Source organism: Leucopleurus acutus, assembly GCF_964270905.1.
Source record: "Leucopleurus acutus genome assembly, chromosome: 4".
Lineage (NCBI taxonomy): Eukaryota > Metazoa > Chordata > Mammalia > Artiodactyla > Delphinidae > Leucopleurus > Leucopleurus acutus.
The window spans coordinates 121,514,090-121,532,630 of record NC_139146.1 but is presented as its reverse complement, the minus strand read 5'-3'; the positions used below and the strand labels follow the sequence as shown (position 1 = coordinate 121,532,630).

Sequence of the window (18,541 nt, the reverse complement as noted above, 5' to 3'; positions counted from 1 at the left end):
TGGTGCGCAGGCTTCTCAGTGCGGTGGCCTCTCTTGTTGCAGAGCATGGGCTCCAGGCGCCTGGGCTTCAGGAGTTGTGGCTCACGGGCTCCGGAGCGCAGGCTCAGTAGTTGTGGCGCACAGGCTTAGTTGCTCTGCGGCATGTGGGATCTTCCCAGACCAGGGCTCGAACCCATGTCCCCTGCATTGGCAGGCGAATTCTTAACCACTGCACCACCAGGGAAGCCCATGAACTTAGCACAATTTTAAGATGACTCTAAACGTTAATCTACCTTACAAGAAAGCAATTCCACCCCTAAGTAGCTACCCAAAAGAATGAAAACATAGGTGCTTGATGACCTCTACAATCCCTGTGTGTGATTTAAGACAATCCCATAGCCAATATTAAATGTAAAATAGACCAGAGAAAAACTTGTAAGTGTATCCACATGCCCCACAAATAAACACACTCTTGTGTTTTGTTTTTCTTAAAGGTCTATTTCCTCTATCACTCTCCTTCCTATGTATACTATTCCTGGAATAGCTCACAAAGGAATCCCTTCCATCCAGAGAGTTGCCTCTAAACAAAGCCTTTCTCCTTTGAGATAGAATTGAGGAAGGTACCGACTCTCCTGAAACCCAGCACTATACCATCCTCACCAGAGCGATAGAATTAATAATGTATCAAGGACTTATGATTTACCAGGAACTGTGATAAGCACTTCACATACATTATTCTCTGTATCCCCATTTTAATGAGGCTTTAAAAGTTGAGCAATTTGTCCAAGTAACCAACGTATCAGAGATCTAAACACAAGTTGTGGCCCTGGAGTTCCACACTCAAGCCCAATATATCACCCATGCAGTAACAGGTCAATTGGATTTTACTGGTAAACTTAATACTTCTACAGTTGAGTCTTTCCCCCCTACCCCCCCTACCCCAAAATTTAACTATCCATTTGGGAAATAACGAATTCTGAAAAAGATTTCCTCAGGTCTGGGATGAGTCTGAAATCAAACTCTTCTAAAGCCATCAAACTGAATGACTCATCTTAAAACTACATATGACAATGACACATACTTCACACTTAGGAACCATTTTCTAAAATAAAGGGAAACAATGCATTCTACATAAGAAACATCATTGCACTTGTAAATCAGGCCTAAAACAACTTGCTTGGGAAATACAGGAAATTTCACAATTCCAGGTGTGGATTATTTACAATGCCCAGGCCAATCACTGTTCCAGGAAAACACGGCCTACAGCCATTAATCTCTCTCCTGAGCGTCTGGAAGTCAGGCCCCTGATTTACTTACACAAAGAAAATCTGTCTATATAATAGGTGTTAATCAGCTTAACACCCTGTAGCCTCCTCACTAATTGAGGACTCTCCTAAATTAGGAGAGTTAAACATTATTTCAGACTCTCCTGGGGAAGTAGAGCATCCACGACTACAGCATTATGATTCAGGGTTCACAGAATGCAATCCTTCAAATCTTCACCCAAACTGAAAAGCATATCAGCAAATCTCCTAATGCATACAGAAGGGTAAGAAGGGAAACATGGTAGTGACATCATAAAAAGGCATGTTCTCTCTTTCAAGAAGGAAAAAGAAAAGTAAGTACAAACTCCAGGAAAAATAAAAATACCATCCAAAGATGAAGGAATTTAAAATGTGGCATGAATTTGAACAATTTACTCAGCTAAAGAGTTCATCTGTCCTGATCAATATGAAATTTCTCAAGTGGTACTTGGGTTAACTTTGAACCCATAGAGGAGAAATGAAACCCTAAACACTATTTTGCTTCCCAATCAAAATAATGTCAATAATGCTTATTGGTTTTTCAGCTTTTATTATCAATTCAAAGACAAAGCTTGCAAGGGCACAGAAGCTTATAAAATAAAATGTACTATCAATCTGGACAATTTAAAACAAAAAGCAGAGCTAACAGTTGGAGGGTAGAGGAGAGAGAAGTGGAAAAACAGTAAGGATAATTATACTATCGTATTAGACTATGAAAAGTTGATGGAAATTTTTTTAAATTTAATATTGATTATATAATATAATTAATATGGTACATTAATTTAAAATACCTTATTATAAAGACATATAAATGTTAAAGATATTCAAGTTTATAAAATAAAAGAAAATAACATAAACATCAGAACTAAATAGACAACGTAAAAGAATATACTATATGATTATTTTTAAATAAAAATCAAAAGCAGGCAAAACAAATCCATGGTGTTAGAAGTCAGAATAGTGGCAGGCTTTGAGGGAGACAGCAGCTGAAAGGGGACAGGAGGGGCTTCTGGAGAGCTGGTATTGTTGTTGCTTGATCGGTTACACAAGTGTGTTCACTTTGTGAAAATGCACCGAATTGTACTAATAATGTCTGCCCTTTTCAGTTTGTTATACTCCAATGACAATTTTTAGAAAGAACAAAACGGGGAGGGGAAGGAAGATGAGGGGAAATTTAAGTAAATCAGATTCAATAATGTCTAATGCTGATAAATTTGGAAGCCAGGGAATAAGCCTATTATTTACAAGAACTAAAACAAATACTGTCTTTACACATGACATTAATATTCTGTCCATGCTTATGACTTCTGATAGCCCTAAGCAAACTAAGGATTCACACTCAGACTTCTATTTAGTTTGAGCAATTAGAGCTGCCTGCTCAATACACATCTGTTTCCTTTAAAATATATTCTAGTCCTGGACCAGTTCCACATGAATTTGATTTTTTTTTTTTTGACTACTAAAAGATTAAACTGCCATGACTAAACATTTAAATAAGTGAGCTATTTGGTATATATTAAAAATAGAGCTCCAGGGGCTTCCCTGGTGTCGCAGTGGTTGAGAATCTGCCTGCCAATGCAGGGGACACAGGTTCGAGCCCTGGTCTGGGAAGATCCCACATGCCGCGGAGCAACTAGGCCCGTGAGCCACAATTACTGAGCCTGCGCATCTGGAGCCTGTGCTCTGCAACAAGAGAGGCCGTGACAGTGAGAGGCCCACGCATCGCGATGAAGAGTGGCCCCCACTAGCCACAACTAGAGAAAGCCCTAGCACAGAAACGAAGACCCAACACAGCCAAAAATAAATAAATAAGTAAACTTATTAAAAAAAAAAATAGAGCTCCATTTAGGATTTCCCCTAGCTTATCACTTGTACTGGGTGTTAAAATTAAAAAGGACCACATCAGGGAGGTAAGGAGCTGAAAAGGTAAATGTAACAAATAATAAAAACAGCTCTGTAATTGCTAGAATGTTACTACAAAGGGCAGTTACCTATCCTAACTTAATAATTAGCAACAATAGAAAACATATGTAAATAATAAGACTACAAAATATCTTTTTTAAATTGTCACTGATGATGTTGTTAACTATAATTGATTCTCCTACCAGAAATTACCCTGGATGCAGTGTCAATAACCAGAAATAGTTGAAAAATCATACCTCCAAAAAATCTTAGAATTGAATTTTAAAATTGCTTCACTCCATAAATTTTCATTAATCTGATATTTAGATACCTCTGTAAAAAGACCCAGTTTTAATGTTTTATCAAATTCAAATCTAATTGATTAATGCAAAGGGACCCCAAATCAAAATGCCAACAATTTTTCTAGAAAATGTCTAATGACTCCAGAGTACACGTGGAAATGTAATCAGATGTGAATAGCTATAAAAATTCTAAAAATGAAAAGTAATGACAAAGAATCTGCCTGAATATTAAGACCTATAAAAATACACTGAAATAGTATAGCACCATTGCCAGAAGAGGCAATCAATGGAACAAAAGAGTCTAATAATAGACTCAACAATCTGATGGAATTTGGACACAGCACTCAAATCAGTAAAGATAGATGATTTAATAAATTATGTTGTAACAACTGGTTAGTCTTTTGCTTAAAAAAAAAAGGCTTCCTAACATCCCCAGACTTTTTTCATTTCTTATTAAAATGGAAATTTACAACACACACTTTACACTAACTTTAATTACAGATGGATCAAAATGCTAAAAAGTCAAAGATCTAAAATGGGTTGCAAGTTAAGAAGGTGAAGCAGCTAACTCAGTGTGTGAATCCAGCTGTGTGGGAATTGTAGTGAACTAGAAAGCATCGTGCTTCCCCAACTTTTTTTTTTTTTTTTTTTAACATCAAGTCTCTCTGGGGCAAGCTGACAAAGCAGATATCTGCAGGAGGAAATCAGGTGGGAGTTCTGGAGTTCTGGTTGGGGAGAGCAACATCTTGGCACACCTGAAAAGTACTAATGGCACACCACTTAGGAAGTTTTGAATTAGAAAACTCATGATTTCTCAAAAAGAGGAAGTAGCTATTCAATTCCATCTGAATGTTGCTATATTGCAATGCAAACCCAATGTTGTTAAGTTTTTTAAGAGACGATGGAAGTCTAGATCATTATGTAAAAATCATTGGTAGATATACTTTTTTAGAACACTGTGAGAGGCCAAAGAAAACCCATCTGTTGACCAGATCTGCCCCATAGGCCACCAGCTTACAAGTTTTGATTAAATGCAAAAAATGAAACCTTTCAAGTGCCAGCAGAGAACACATGACATTATTTTCTCAATCTTGGAGTAGGAAAGACCTTTCTAAGCACAATCAAAACCAGAATCCATAAAGAAGACATTTAACTACATAAAAATTTAAAACTTATGTGTAACCAAACATTACGAATAAGCCTAAAAAAACGGATGATAACAGCTTCCCCTCTGGCTCTAGCAGAATGTGGACTGTTGCAGCCTGGGTCACATGGTTTCCTCTGTGGGGGAGGAGAGTGTACCAAGTTTAACAACAGGACCAACAGGACCACCTGGAGTACAGGAAGAATTTCCTAAATGAACCAGAAAGGAGGAGGAAGTAGGAAAGCATCAGAATGTTCCAGAATTACAGTCACCATCATCTATTACTCAAGAAATATTAATTAAGTTTGAGTCTACATGTCTCATACCTTCATATATATGTATCTGAGCATCTAATAGTATAAATAAAAACTGATCAGTGATATTAAGAATTCCTTCTGGATAGCAAATGGGTTATTCTTTATAACTGCTTCAGAATATAAATATGCTCCCCTCAACCAACCCTGGACATGTACTATATGCAAGAACTATATATACAGAGTTTTAGGGAGAGATGTGAAAGTCATAAAATGTAACTGACAGAATTCCCTCTTTCAAGGCTCTCATAAGGCGGATTTCATCATGATATCTGTTTCAGTACAAGCTGAATAGGTGTACATTTTCCCAGATCAGTGTAATCTGGACCAGTACCTTGAACTGAGAATTAAGATGCTGATCTAACATCACAACCACATGTTAAAGAAATGAGTTGAGAGTACTAGATTTAAAGAAAATATGTAGCCAGTCTAATAGGTTTGACTTTATGTAGAGAAAACAGAAATTTTCACACATTTTCCTGCACCAGAGAGTCATAAGTCACAAAAATAAAAAGGACCAAACTTATTCTTTGAACAATAGATTATAAAATTAAATATCACATCCTTGCATCATGGATTTCATGGTTACCTGTTGCCACTGCTGTTGACTCTTTCGGTAAATGCCATTGCTGCCAGTCAGTGGAAAGCGACGAGTCTATTCATCTGAAAGAGACAGAGCAGCCTGTGAACATTAGCCCGTAAGTAACCTCATAGGTACACCTGACCTGTAAGAAATCTTATTGGACACAGAATTCAAAGTTCCCATTCGAATAAGAGAATGGCTCTTCACCAACTCTCAAGTTGCGTGAATAAACCAGCCAGCATATATCAAAGGCCAAATGCACTTTTGGCCAAATGTACTTTTAATTTTAAGGCTGCTACTCAAAGCAATTTCAGCCAGGAAAAAATGTGTACAAGTTTATCATGAGAAGGAAGAAAGGAAATAACATTTCCCCAGTGTCTACTTTGTGCCAAGCATTGTGTTAAGCCCTCTAAAAATGACATTTCATGTAAACATTACAATACACTTGCAAGGTGTAAGTGTACTGTAATGTTTACATGGAATGTAACATTAGTATTGCATACTAATTAGTATTGCATACTAATACACCATATACCAAATACCCCATTTTATATATAAGAAAACTGAAACTCAGTTTTAAGTAAGTTGCCTAAGGTAATAGGTTGTGTCAACAACCTCACTAGAGTCAAAAGGGAAAATGGTGAAAGAGTATGGACAAGAAAAAATTAATAGTTGATCTTCACATAAGAATTCAACACTAAATAAAAAAGTGGGCCCAGTTTAAGAGCCAATCTTGAGATTTTACTTCCACTCATAAAAGGTACTTAACCCCCAAAGCAATTCTGGAGCATTCTCTCAAAACAGTACTAGTTTTAAAAAGTTGTTATCCAACCTGGGCAGATGGCCTTGGTACTATCTTGTGTATCTCTAGAAACAACCTCTCTCTCTATGGTTAACACTATCAACAGCTGTTTCCTTTTCCCTTTCTTGTATGTATTTGTAAATTTACTGCTCTTATCCTAACTTGCTTTAAATAGTTTCTATTTTTTCAAACATCCTTAAGGCAGAGGGTATGTTACCAAATTATCTTAGTACCAATTTAACGAACTATTTGATACAAATGGAAACATGATGTTAAATTTGTAACAATTTTAGCTTGTCTGCTACTTTAAGAGGCTTTTTGCCTAAGGCTGAAGAAACGCTGAATAGAGTCCTTCAGCTCTACTCTGCCTCTTGATAAGGTCTTTTATCTCCCCCTCCATGAAATTAAAATTGCTGACTTGCTGACTACAATGTTTCATATTAGTAGATACCACTTGTCACTCTATCTCCTCCCCCAAAAGAATGTAACACAGATGCTACAAATATTCTAATTAAACTCACACTAGTAGAGCTCAAATTTTCAGGGTCAAACATGCTTTGGAGTAGGCCACTCCTTCAACTGGCTATAGTGGCCCTAGGCAAGTTTCCTAAATTCTCCAACTCAAATCCCAATCACCTCCCTCACTCTCCTCCCTTACTCTCTCACTTTCCCTCTCTCAAACACATGATTTTTTAAATTATTATTAATTTATTTTATTTTTGGCTGCATTGGGTCTTTGTTGCTGCTGGCGGGCTTTTCTCTAGTTGTGGCAAGCGGGGGCTGCTCTTCATTATGATCCGCAGGCTTCTCATTGCGGTGGCTTCTCTAGTCAGGGAGCATGGGCTCTAGGGGCTCGGGCTTCAGCAGTTGTGGCGCACAGGCTCTAGAGCGCAGGCTCAGTAGTTGTGGCTCACAGGCTAGTTGCTCCACGGCATGTGGGATCTTCCCAGACCAGGGCTCAAACCCGTGTCCCCTGCATTCGCAGGCAGATTAACCACTGTGCCATGAGGGAAGCCCATCAAACACACACTTTTTTTTTGTTGGGGGGTGTGCACACTGCACAGCTTGCAGGATGCTAGTTCCCTGACCAGGGACTGAACCTGCACCCTCAGCAATGAAAGTGCAGAGTCCTAACCACTGGACCACCGGGGAAGTCCCTCAAACACATACTTCTGTTTCTCCTTCTTCCTCTGTCTTTCTCTACCCTCCTTTCCCTCCCCCTTCCCCCACCTCCCCTCTCTCTCTCTTTATCTCTCAACATGCAGGGCTGGCCCACAGCAAATTATCAATAAAATAGTAGGCATTTGCTTTGGTATTAATCTTCTTAACACTGTAAAGCCTTCTCAAGAGTCCATGATGGCAGTCCCCAACACAGCCCCCCCAGTGAGGAGGGTCCACCTGCTTGCGGCCCAACAGCCCCCTCCCAGGGCGGATTGGTGGAGAAAGGAGGGCAGCAAGGGAGGGGGCAGAGGGGCTGTTGAGGGATGTCAACCTGACAGCGTGGTCCTGAGTTCCCTTGTTTGTTCATTTACTCACTGAGCCAACAAATATTTCCTGGGTATCTACTGTAAGAATAAGAGAGTGAAGGAAATAGGCACTTGCCATGCTGAGTTGACAAACTACAGGAGGTAAGCAAAGATGAAACATAATATATAGATGTTAGACTTTAAAAGGAGAAAAACAAAGTGAACAGTGTAGCGCGCCAGAGAGGAAAGGAGGTAAGGTGTTACAATTTTATATAGAGTGGTCAGAGAAGGAAACATTTGAGCAAAGGCTTAAAGGAAGTGAGGAGCAAACCAGGCAGAGCTGTAGTTAAAAGATGGTCTAGCACTCTGGCTGATAATGATGTGTCAATGCTCATGTTCCTCAATTGTAACAAATGTACCACCCTAGTAGGAGACAGTTGATTATGGGGGAAGCTAGGGGTGGGGATGGGGACAGGGAAGTCTACGGGAAATCTCTGTACCTTCCACTCAATTTTGCTGTGAACTTAACTGCTATAAATAAATAAATAGATAAATAAATAAAGCAAGCAAGCCAGCCAGCCTGTTTTTTAAAAAATGGTCCTAGGGGAGCTCCCCTGGTGGCGCAGTGGTTGAGAGTCCGCCTGCCGATGCAGGGGACACGGGTTCGTGCCCCGGTCCGGGAAGATCTCACATGCCGCAGAGCGGCTGGGCCCGTGAGCCATGGCCGCTGTGCCTGCGCGTCCGGAGCCTGTGCTCCGCAACAGGAGAGGCCACAACAGTGAGAGGCCAGTGTACCACACAAAAAAAAAAAATTAATTTTTTTAAAAAAATTAAAAATGGGCCTAGGAACTGACAAGTCCAAGACTGAAGGAGTCAGCAGAATCCCTGGCTCTCACTACTGGCTTCTTGGGTGGGTGAGTGGAGTACAAAGTGCAAGAGACATATTCTCTGAGGCATCTGGCCCCTGGGCACAGCCAGGGACTTGTGTGTACAATTCAAATTCATAACCTTGTATGGTGGCTCAATCCGTTCCACAGAGGCAAGGGTAAGGAGGCTATATCACCAGATTACTGACTCTTACGACTCACAGGAAAGACCAAATTCAGCCTATGGAAGTCTACTTAGATGCTAATGTATGTATGATTTGCACAGCTGTACAGAGTAACCACACAACTCAGATATAAGGTTAGTTAGGTTAGAATGGAGGCCTACTGTAGTCAGGAAGTTATAACCCTAAACTACTGCTAAGAAAGGCAATTAGTATATGCTTCAGTTAATGTCTCCTTTGAAAATCTTTCTTAAAAAGTCACATTTGTACAAGAAGGTTTGTGCAATAAAATGTTGTTTATAATAGCAAAAAAAAAAGTGGTAACAACCTAATACATATAAACACAGAAATGGTAAATAAATTATGGCACATGAGACACAATGAAACATCAAAAAGAATAGGTTTATCCAAACAAGATGCTGAACAAAATGTACAATGTGAGCCAATTTGTTTGAAAAGAAAATGCTTTCCTTTTATATTTATGCATAACACACACCCATAACACACACACACACAAACACACACACAGAACCAAACTGTTAATAGTGGCTTCTCTGGAAAGGGGCACTTTCATCTTTTATTCTATATGCTATGAATCCTTTATTACCTGTGTAAACGTTTTTTTTTCCCTAAATATAAGGGTTGGGGGGGGATGTACTGGCCCATAAATATTGAAATCAGAAGGTCTTCTTGAAGTTTTCATACATTTTTATATTATTCTCACCAGATTATAAAGACAAAGCAGAATAAAAAATGGGGGAGGGGGGCAGTTTAAAATCCTCCTGTTAAAAAAAAGCAGTTAAGATTCCAACTTGGCTCTACATTAAAAACAGAGTAGGGACTTCCCTGGTGGTCCAGTGGTTAAGACTCCACACTCCCAATGCAGGGGGCCTGGGTTCAATCCCTGGTCAGTGAACTAGATCCCGCATGTCACAGTGAAGATCCCATGTGCTGCCACTAAAACCCGGCTCAGTCAAATAAATAAATAACATAACATAACATAGTGCTATACAGCAAAAAGAGAATAAGTTCAAGTGAGACAGGTGATCACTTTGGGCAAATTAAGCCCTACCAGCCTCAGTGCTCCCATCTGTAAAATGGAAAACAGCCTATTTTACAGAGTTACTGAGAAGAGTGTTTTATAGATCTAGCTAAAATGCCCAGCACACTGACACATCATGGGCATTCAGTACACAGCAGTTCTTATTTAAGTCAGCAATGTCTATCTCACTTTTTATGTAAGTGAAACAGACTATGCTGCATGTAGGACTGTACCTTGCCAGATCTATTTAAGTGACCCTTCATAGGCCTTCCAGCCTCTTGCAATGCAAATTTATTCAGAAATAAAAATGTCATGTACATCAAACTACTTTTCTCCCCAAAATAGGTAAAACATTTCAAGTAAAAAAAAATTTTTTTTTAAGTTTTATAGACATTTACGCCATATACATATATAATTACAAGGAAACAAAGAGAGAGGAGGAATACAGAAAAATTATTCAGGATATTTTCAAATATTCTGTTCTAGGTCATTAAGTGCTCCCAAACTTAGCACATTCTGGGGAACCTACTCTCAGCAGTCTTTGTGACATGCTTGTTTAAAGGCCTGCTTTGCAACCTACTAGGTATATAACCTCAAGAAAATCACTGTTCTCCCCCAAGGTCTCAGCCTTCTCATCAGTAATATGGGGCTTCCTGAGGTTGTTGTAGGGTTAAATAAAATGGGTGTAATGTTTTTAGCACAATGCCAAGCTCATGGTGAGCACTCAATAAATGGTTGTAGTAGTTGTTCTGGTTATCTTTCTGCCAACCAAAGCACATGCTAGGGACAATCCATACATTAGAGAAGCTTTTCAACTGGACAAACAGCGCTAAGCAGGTCTCAAAGCCCCATGACCATGACCCAGTTTCCAAAGGAGAATATTAGGAAAATAACTGTCCAGAGACCAGAGGATGTCTGGACTGATCAGTAGTCCCTGGTCAGATCTCCTTCCCCTTTTCCACACATACCCTCCAGGAATAACAGTCTCTTGGTAATTGGCAACGTGTCACGGGTGAGTCATGGGTCATATACTGTTTTCATCTGAATTCTCCAGAACTCTACCCCAAGTACCCCACAATCTCCCAGGGCCCCAAACTGACCTGAGCACCTACAATTCCTTTAGCTCTCCAGTGCCACATGAAGCCCACATGCCTAGAAATTCATAATGGAACATGATTTCCCCAACTATCTCTTCTCCACTTCAAATCCTTGTTCTAGGGGGCTCTGGTGCTGCCCCCAGACTCAAGTACACATCCCACACCTTGTCAGCTCCCTCCCATCATTCAGGTCTCAGCTCAAATGATAAATTCTCAAAGAGGTCTCCCCTGAATACAGTAGCTAATGTAGCGCTGCTGTGCCCTCCTGCCAACCCATGCTCTATTCCATTATACTCTATACGGATTCAGAATGTGCCTAGCTGCAAGTAACAAGTGCTTAATTAATAGAGGTTTCTACTTCTCCTATAGCAAGTCTAGAGGAGGGTGGCTACTGGTATAATTTTAGCTGTTCAGTGAGGCCATCAGGAATTCTGGCTCTGCCATATTTAGCACGCTGTCTTTATGTTTGTCATTTCATGGTACAAAAAGGTTGCTGCCATAACCAGACGGCTTTTCAACATGCGAGGCAGGTAGAAGATGAGAGGAGGAAGGTGTGGCTATGTCAGCCACATCTCTCCCCTTTTGTCAGGAGAGGAATCCTTCCCCAAACCTATCTAAAAACCAGAACTAGGTCACATGGCCTCCTCCAGCTGCAGGTAAATCAGGATACAAATTGTCACTGGCTGAGAACAAACATAATCTACTGCCTAAGGCTGGGCACAATGTAATCCCACACACAATCAAGGTTCTCTTAGCAACAAAAAAATGGGAATGAGCACTGGGGAAGAAAAGAACAGTGTTGGCCACACTTATCTTTTCATAGTACTTACCACTATCTGAAATTAACTTATGCTAAGTAAATAAATATGTTAATGTTTACATCTCCTCCACAGAATGCAAGCTCTATGCCCAGCTTTACATATATATACTCAGAGCCTATATTTTAAAATAATTGACTGTCAACTTTCTTACAATAGGCAGGTATTATAGATACTGGAATATAGTAAGGGTAGTCTAGGTTATGCTATAGTGGCAAATTAACCCCCAAATTTCAGTAGCTTGATAGCACAAAAACTTATTTCCTGATTATTCTTTATGTCCATTGCATATTGCGGCGGGGGGGGGGGGGAAGCGGAGGGGTGTAAGAAGGAGGCAGGGAGTTTTCTCCACACTGAGAAACCTAAGCTGGAAAAAAGCCAAGTTGGAAGCTCCAATATCTCAAAATGTGGCCGCAGGGTTTACTATAGTAAAAAAATAGAGGTGGAGGGTCTCATAAGAGCCACTTAAATGCTTCAGTCCAGGAATATATGTTACTCCCAGAGACAGCCCACTGGACAGAATTAGTCACATGATTCTGTATAACTTAAGGAGGCGGAGACACATGGGAGAGCACATGAATGTTGGTAGTAAATATTTAAGCCTCATTCCCTATGGAATGGTAAGATTATCATACAATGCGTCATCGCCATTTGAGAACTTAGACCCATTAAAGAAGTTTCTTGGAATGAACTCAAAGTTAGGGATACTCAGTAAAGCAATTATTTCATCTTATAAGGCAATACTTACTATTAAAAAAAATGGTTTTCCTTCAGGAGTAATAATAGGAAATATTTATGTAGCACTTATTATGTTCTGCTTCAAGCACTTGCCAAGTCTTATTACCTTTAATCTACCCAACTACCCAGTAAGGGAGATACTACAGTATTGTTAACTCCATTGTATAAGGGAATGGAAAAGTATTGGGAGCCAACTCTCCATGGGTCATTTCTGCATATTGTACAAGCAGAGGCACCAACTGCTTTTGTTCCATACAATCTTTAAAGATACTTGTATAGAGAACAGCTTTGAAAAATATAACGTCTCCTTCTAGAGCAAAGGGTGGCAGGTTTACTATCCAGTATAATCAAGATAATGTCTCCCTCTGGAACAAAGGGCTGTCATGCTTACTGCCCATTATAAAAGATTAGGATTCCCTAAGATCAGGATTTCTCTCCTTAATATAATCCACTGTGTTTGCAGGTAACGTCTGACTCTCTCCACATCTCCCTTCTTTGGAAACTGGGGCTTAGGGAACCAGTATAAGAAAATGGTGATACTCTGGCCACAGCTATTATTATGAATAATAAACCCATTCCCAAGAGTCCATGAAACTGTGGCAGGTTAGCTTGTTACCTTGAAAGCAGGGTAAAATCTCAGAGCCTTAACAGTTCTTGACAAGAAGTTAAGTAATTTGCCTAAGGTCTGACAGCTAGTAGGTGGCATATCCAAGATTCAAGCCCAAGCTGTCTGGCTTAGAAACCATGCTTTTAAATTCTCTGCTATACTGCAGTAGTCCTCAAAGTGTAATTCCAGAACTAGAAGCATCAATATCACCTGCAAACATGTTACAAGTGTAAATTCTTGGGCATTACCCCAGACCTACTGAATCAGAAACTTGGGGAGTGGGGGAGGAAGAGACACATCTGTGTCTTAAAAGCCTTCCAGGAGATTCTGATGCTTACTATAAGTTTGAAAAACACTGCCATATGCCTATATTCACTGTATCTATCAGATAGAACAAAATGGTATGAGTATATCCTGATTTACATAGGGATGTGAACTGACCTTTCATAACTTGAATAATAGATTTGAAGCACTAAAGGAGATGGCTCCTAAGCCCTTGCATTTAATTTTTAGGAAGGTAGGGATCTTTATTTGGTGCAAATAAATACCACATGTCTGTTTAATACGTCTGCATATTCTCCTTTGGAGTCACAGATATATGTCCATAATGCTAAATGAAAATACCTGCTTTTTTATTCCCATAATGATTAGAAAGAATTACTTAGCCAAGGAGAAACACTATTTATATTTGAGAGTCAAGCTGTAATTCTTGAAAAACAGGAAACCACATATCAACACAGCCAACACAGTGTACCACAGTAGAAAGGGCAGCAGGCTTTGAGTCACAGAGTCAAGTCACTTAACTCTTCAACTCAATTTCCTGATTTTAAAATGTAGAATGAACTCCAACTTCAGAGTTGCAATTAGGCCTAAATGATATGTCATGTGAAAGCCGTTGGTAAACAGCTTTTGTGCTACGTGGATGTAAACTCCACCTGCATGGGCTCTTTCTCTGTCTTGATCTGGTGTTATCAGTTTCTCCAAAGCTTAGAGTACTGTCTGGCACTAGAAGATGCTCGATACTTATGAGGTATTGGGAATGAACATGAGGTATTATATTAATGATGTAATTGATTCCTCTGGGCTCCACTTGTCACAATAATCTCAGTCTTTTAATAGGAAAAAGTCACTTGAACAAGAAATCCTTAGTCATGTTTTAAATGGGACAGATAATTTAAGAAAATCAGCTGATTTTCGTCCCCTGGAGAACACTACTGAAGGAGTTCTGTCCTAAGGCATAAGACAGAAACTCCTATTAGCAACCCTCACGGCCTTAGGAGCCTCATGGTTTCCCATCTACGACAATCTCTTGTGCTCTTGTAAACAGTCAGGAATAAAGGATGTGCACCTACAAAGAACTAAATATTCCACATTTACTTCTTCACTGTGGTAGAATTTTAATAAATAGATTACAGGGTTTATGTAATCTCTTTTAATGAAATCTAATATTAAATCAGCAAATATTAAATAAGCTACTATTGTGTATAAAAAGAGACTGCTACAAAACCATTGTCAAATATCATTTGAGAACAGAAATCATTGTTGAATTTATAATTTAATGAAAAAATATAATTTATTTACAAAACTTTATGTATGGTAAATGCAGTTCCTTAATTTGTACTCTCTCCAACATACTTTCTCGATCTCCTGAAAAATTAGTTAACGGTCTAGTCTTAAAATAGGGGAACTTTGGGCTTTTAGCTTCAACAGACAAATCTAAGATAGCAAATGAATTCAAGTTGAAGGACAGCTTTCAGTGTAGAGCTGCAATAGTAAGGAGAATATACCAGCTACGTTGCTATACCTTAAGGGACATCTGCAGAGTGTATTGTCCCCTGTGTATGTCTTATAATAATTCAGATATTTATATATAAATTAGTTCTACCTTTTAACAAGTAGCACAGTCTATCTCAAGATTTGGAATTTTAACAGTCAACTAACTTCATAAAGGATTATGCAAATTTGTTTGATGAAAGAGCACAAATTACAGAGTTGAACGTGAAACTCCTTTCGTTTGCTTCTTTAAAAATATGGGGCTTCCCTGGTGGTGCAGTGGTTAAGAATCCACCTGCCAATACAGGGGACAAAGGTTCAATCCCTGGTCCGGGAAGATCCCACATGCTGCAGAGCAACCAAGCCCGTGCACCACTACTACTGAGCCTGCACTCTAGAGCCCACGAGCCACAACTACTGAGACTACTGAAGTCTGTGCGCCTAGAGACCGTGCTCTGCAACAAGAGAAGCCACCGCAATGAGAAGCCCGTGCACCCCAATAAAGAGTAGCCCCTGTTCGCCACAACTAGAGAAAGCCCGCATGCAGCAATGAAGACCCAATGCAGCCAAAAATAAATAAATAAATATTTTTTAAAAAATGGAAAACAAGTTTGCCTTTCCTAAGCTTTTTTTTTACCCATCTTTTCAACTCCCAAGGCAATATAACTTCAACTAAACAATCACATGGCTACAGTGATTTATAGAGGTACCTAATAAAGATGCAACTCATATATTTACATATATATACCTTAATCGAACAATACTCTTCCAATGTAATCCAAAACCAAATTAAGCAAGTATCTTAGTCAATAAAAAAGTTACTTTTAGCTCCACCAAGTCCTTTCAAAATTCAGTGAAACCAAAAGGAAACAGAAGAGAAAGCCAGTTTTGACATAGTCTAACTACTTACCTACTTACCATCTCATAACCCCACAATGAAACAGTGACTTCTGGTAGCAAAAAACGCATGCATATTCTGCATCTTGTAGGAGCAAGCAATGTTGAAAATCACCTGGGCTTTACTCTTGCCATAAATTCTCAGCCTCTTGATGATTTTTGTATTCTAAATTAATACACTTGAGCCTTAACACATTTTGAGTCTTCAAAATTGTATCTTTATTAAATTGAAGAGTTAAGCAAATGCCAAAGACACTACAGAAATTCAGTTGCTATAGTGGATGAATAAGACGTATTAACTCTGATATGTAACAGTTCATTTTCTTCCTGCAAGTGGGAAGCAAAGAGTCCACAGTAACACACCTTTAAGTTCCACATCCCTAGCCTCATCATCGCTGTCAGTTCTATTTAGAAAAAGAAAAGAAGGGGGGGTGGGGGGAGGAAGTCCCCCATATCTAAATTCATTTTTTTTTCAAAGCCTTGTATCCCACTCTTCAATACCTCTTTGTCTTAAAGTGACCAAATCTGTCCCAAATCATTTCCTTGGTTCCCTTTCCTAAATTAGCTGAATTCAAATTAGTTTTTTATCTATTCTACTTTCTCTCCTAGTTTCCTTTCATTCTCGTGGGTCGTTATCCTTTAGTTCTCTCCATTCCTCTTCTACATATTTATCTTCAAATAAAATACTTTCAGACACTGGCAAGAGACACCACCTTTAAATGAAAGCAGGCAAACCATCCAGAATTTTCAACTCTCCTGTGAATTTATTTCCAGAATATCCACTCAAGGAACCCTCGCCACTAAAGATGAAAGGCAAGCTAAGGAAATACATTAGACAGAGGAAGTAAACATCGAAACAGGGCATGCCTAGGTATTCTTAAGCCTCTAAGCAGAACTAGACTCCCGAGTCCAAAGGTCTTTCTTTTTCGTGACTTCTATGCCCTCGCGGAGTCTGACAACACGTTGGTCCGGGAGGGGTGTCCCACCACCGCCCGTTCCTTCTACCACCTCTGCATGACCTTGCTCTGAAATAATCTTGCACAAGCAAAATCCCCCAAATTCTCAGGCCGGTCCCTTGCCTGAGGTTTCTGTGCCTCAATTACTGAGCTCTTCTCACCTTCCAACCGTCTCAGGGAACACTGGGTCTTCGCCTTAATGTACAGTTTCGCCTTTAAAGTTTTATATCTGTCTGGTTTCTTGATGGTATGTCATCCCTCATCCCCCATCCCCATCCCCGCCTCCAACAGGCACCAAGAGGGTTAAGATTACCCCATCCCACCCTTAAAAAAACAAAACTTCGTCTGTAAGGCCTTCCCCACCCCCACTTCAGCTCCCAACAGAGATGAGCTCCCGAAAGATTCGGACACACCTCCACCTCCACCTCCAAAGCCAAGGGTCTTCCTGGGACAATTTGCACAACAATACGGGGTCTGTGTGTGTAAACTCCTATAAGACTAACCTACGAGGAAAATATCAAGACCCTTGAAGGTCCCTCGCAGCTTCATTAACGATACTCCCAACACATTATAGGAAAGTCTGATTCCTATAACCCTCCAATTCCTCTCCTTCCTAATTCGCCGACCCCGGCGCTCGCACAGTCGGAGGGCTAGCGTGCGGCAGTCGGAGGATCAAACACCAAGAAAAAATTACCGTCAAGGGAAATTAACCAGTTCCATGTTCTGCAGACGCCGTCTCCCTGTGTGCCAGGAGCAAGCCTCAGAAGGTGCCTCCAACTTTTCTCCTCCCTCTCTAGAGTGCGGACCACCGACGCACGCTTCCACCTCAATCACAATTTGATGAGATTGGAACCACCAATCTGTCTCTACTAGGCGTACGGGGGAGGGGTGACTATGACGGGAGGGATGGGAACTCGTAATAGAAGAGAGAAAAGCCCCGCTTTTACCCCCCCCTGAGAAACTTCTGGGACTCTTCTATTACGCAACCTCGGGACCAGGTTCCAAAATACGAACATCTATCGGCAAGACGCGGGGCTCACGGGCCAACGTTTGATTTTGGGGAGGAGGATGGGTCCCTTCCTGTGTTCCCCTCCCCAGTTTTTCTAGACGCTACCTGCCGGGATTTGTAAGGACGGTGCGAGCTCTGCGTCTCCTTCGCCCGTTCTACCCTAAGGTTCCCACTGGAAAAGCGGGAACACCAGCGACTTGAGCCAGCGTGCTGGGAAGCCGGCAGCGAGGCGGCAGAGCCTGGGCTTCCCAGAAGTCAGCGACCGCGGGGCTCTGGCCAGGATGACCCCCAGCCCGAGGGGCGCAGGGTTCCGCTTACCTTCCAGACCTTTAGTCCTCCAGTCTCGGGTCGTGCGCCCTCGCCGCCTCCGCCCGCCCCTGACCTGTTGCCGTCGGGAAGGCGCGCAGGTGTGGGGAGAACAGGGCGCTCAGCGTCGGCTAGCGCTGGACCCGGCTTCCAGCCGCGGAGGCGAGAACGCAGCTGTGCCAGCGACGCGCGCAGGCGGCGGCCGAGTGCGCAGAAGCTGCGCGCTCGCCCGCTCGCTCGCTCGCTGGCTGGCAACCTCTGTGCGCCGGCGGCCCAGGAACGCCCAGGAAGCGAAGCCACGCCCCCAGGAGGTCACGCCCCCCCGCGCTCCCCGGCCCCGCCCGGCCCACGCCCTCTAGCTGGCGCCACCCAGATGGAGAGGAACTGTTCGGCCCTCCCCTCGGGACCAGTGGGAGGATCTAGGGCGAGCAGCCTCTCAGAATGGAATACTGCA

General features: G+C 41.1%; 1 protein-coding gene across 2 annotated transcripts in view; it reads right to left on the bottom strand.

Annotated features, from left to right (window-relative positions):
- The window catches only part of AFF1 (ALF transcription elongation factor 1), a 207,537-nt gene extending 189,301 nt beyond the window's left edge, over positions 1–18,236 (bottom strand). For both annotated transcript variants that reach the window (XM_082838935.1, XM_082838936.1), the window contains exons 1-2: positions 18,100–18,236; positions 5,535–5,608 (exon numbers count right to left, since the gene is read on the bottom strand). In XM_082838935.1, the coding sequence (XP_082695061.1) occupies positions 5,535–5,572 (38 nt within the window). In that variant the 5' untranslated portion in view covers positions 5,573–5,608; positions 18,100–18,236. The remainder of the gene's footprint in view (positions 1–5,534; positions 5,609–18,099) is intronic.
- Positions 18,237–18,541: the final 305 nt, after the last annotated feature.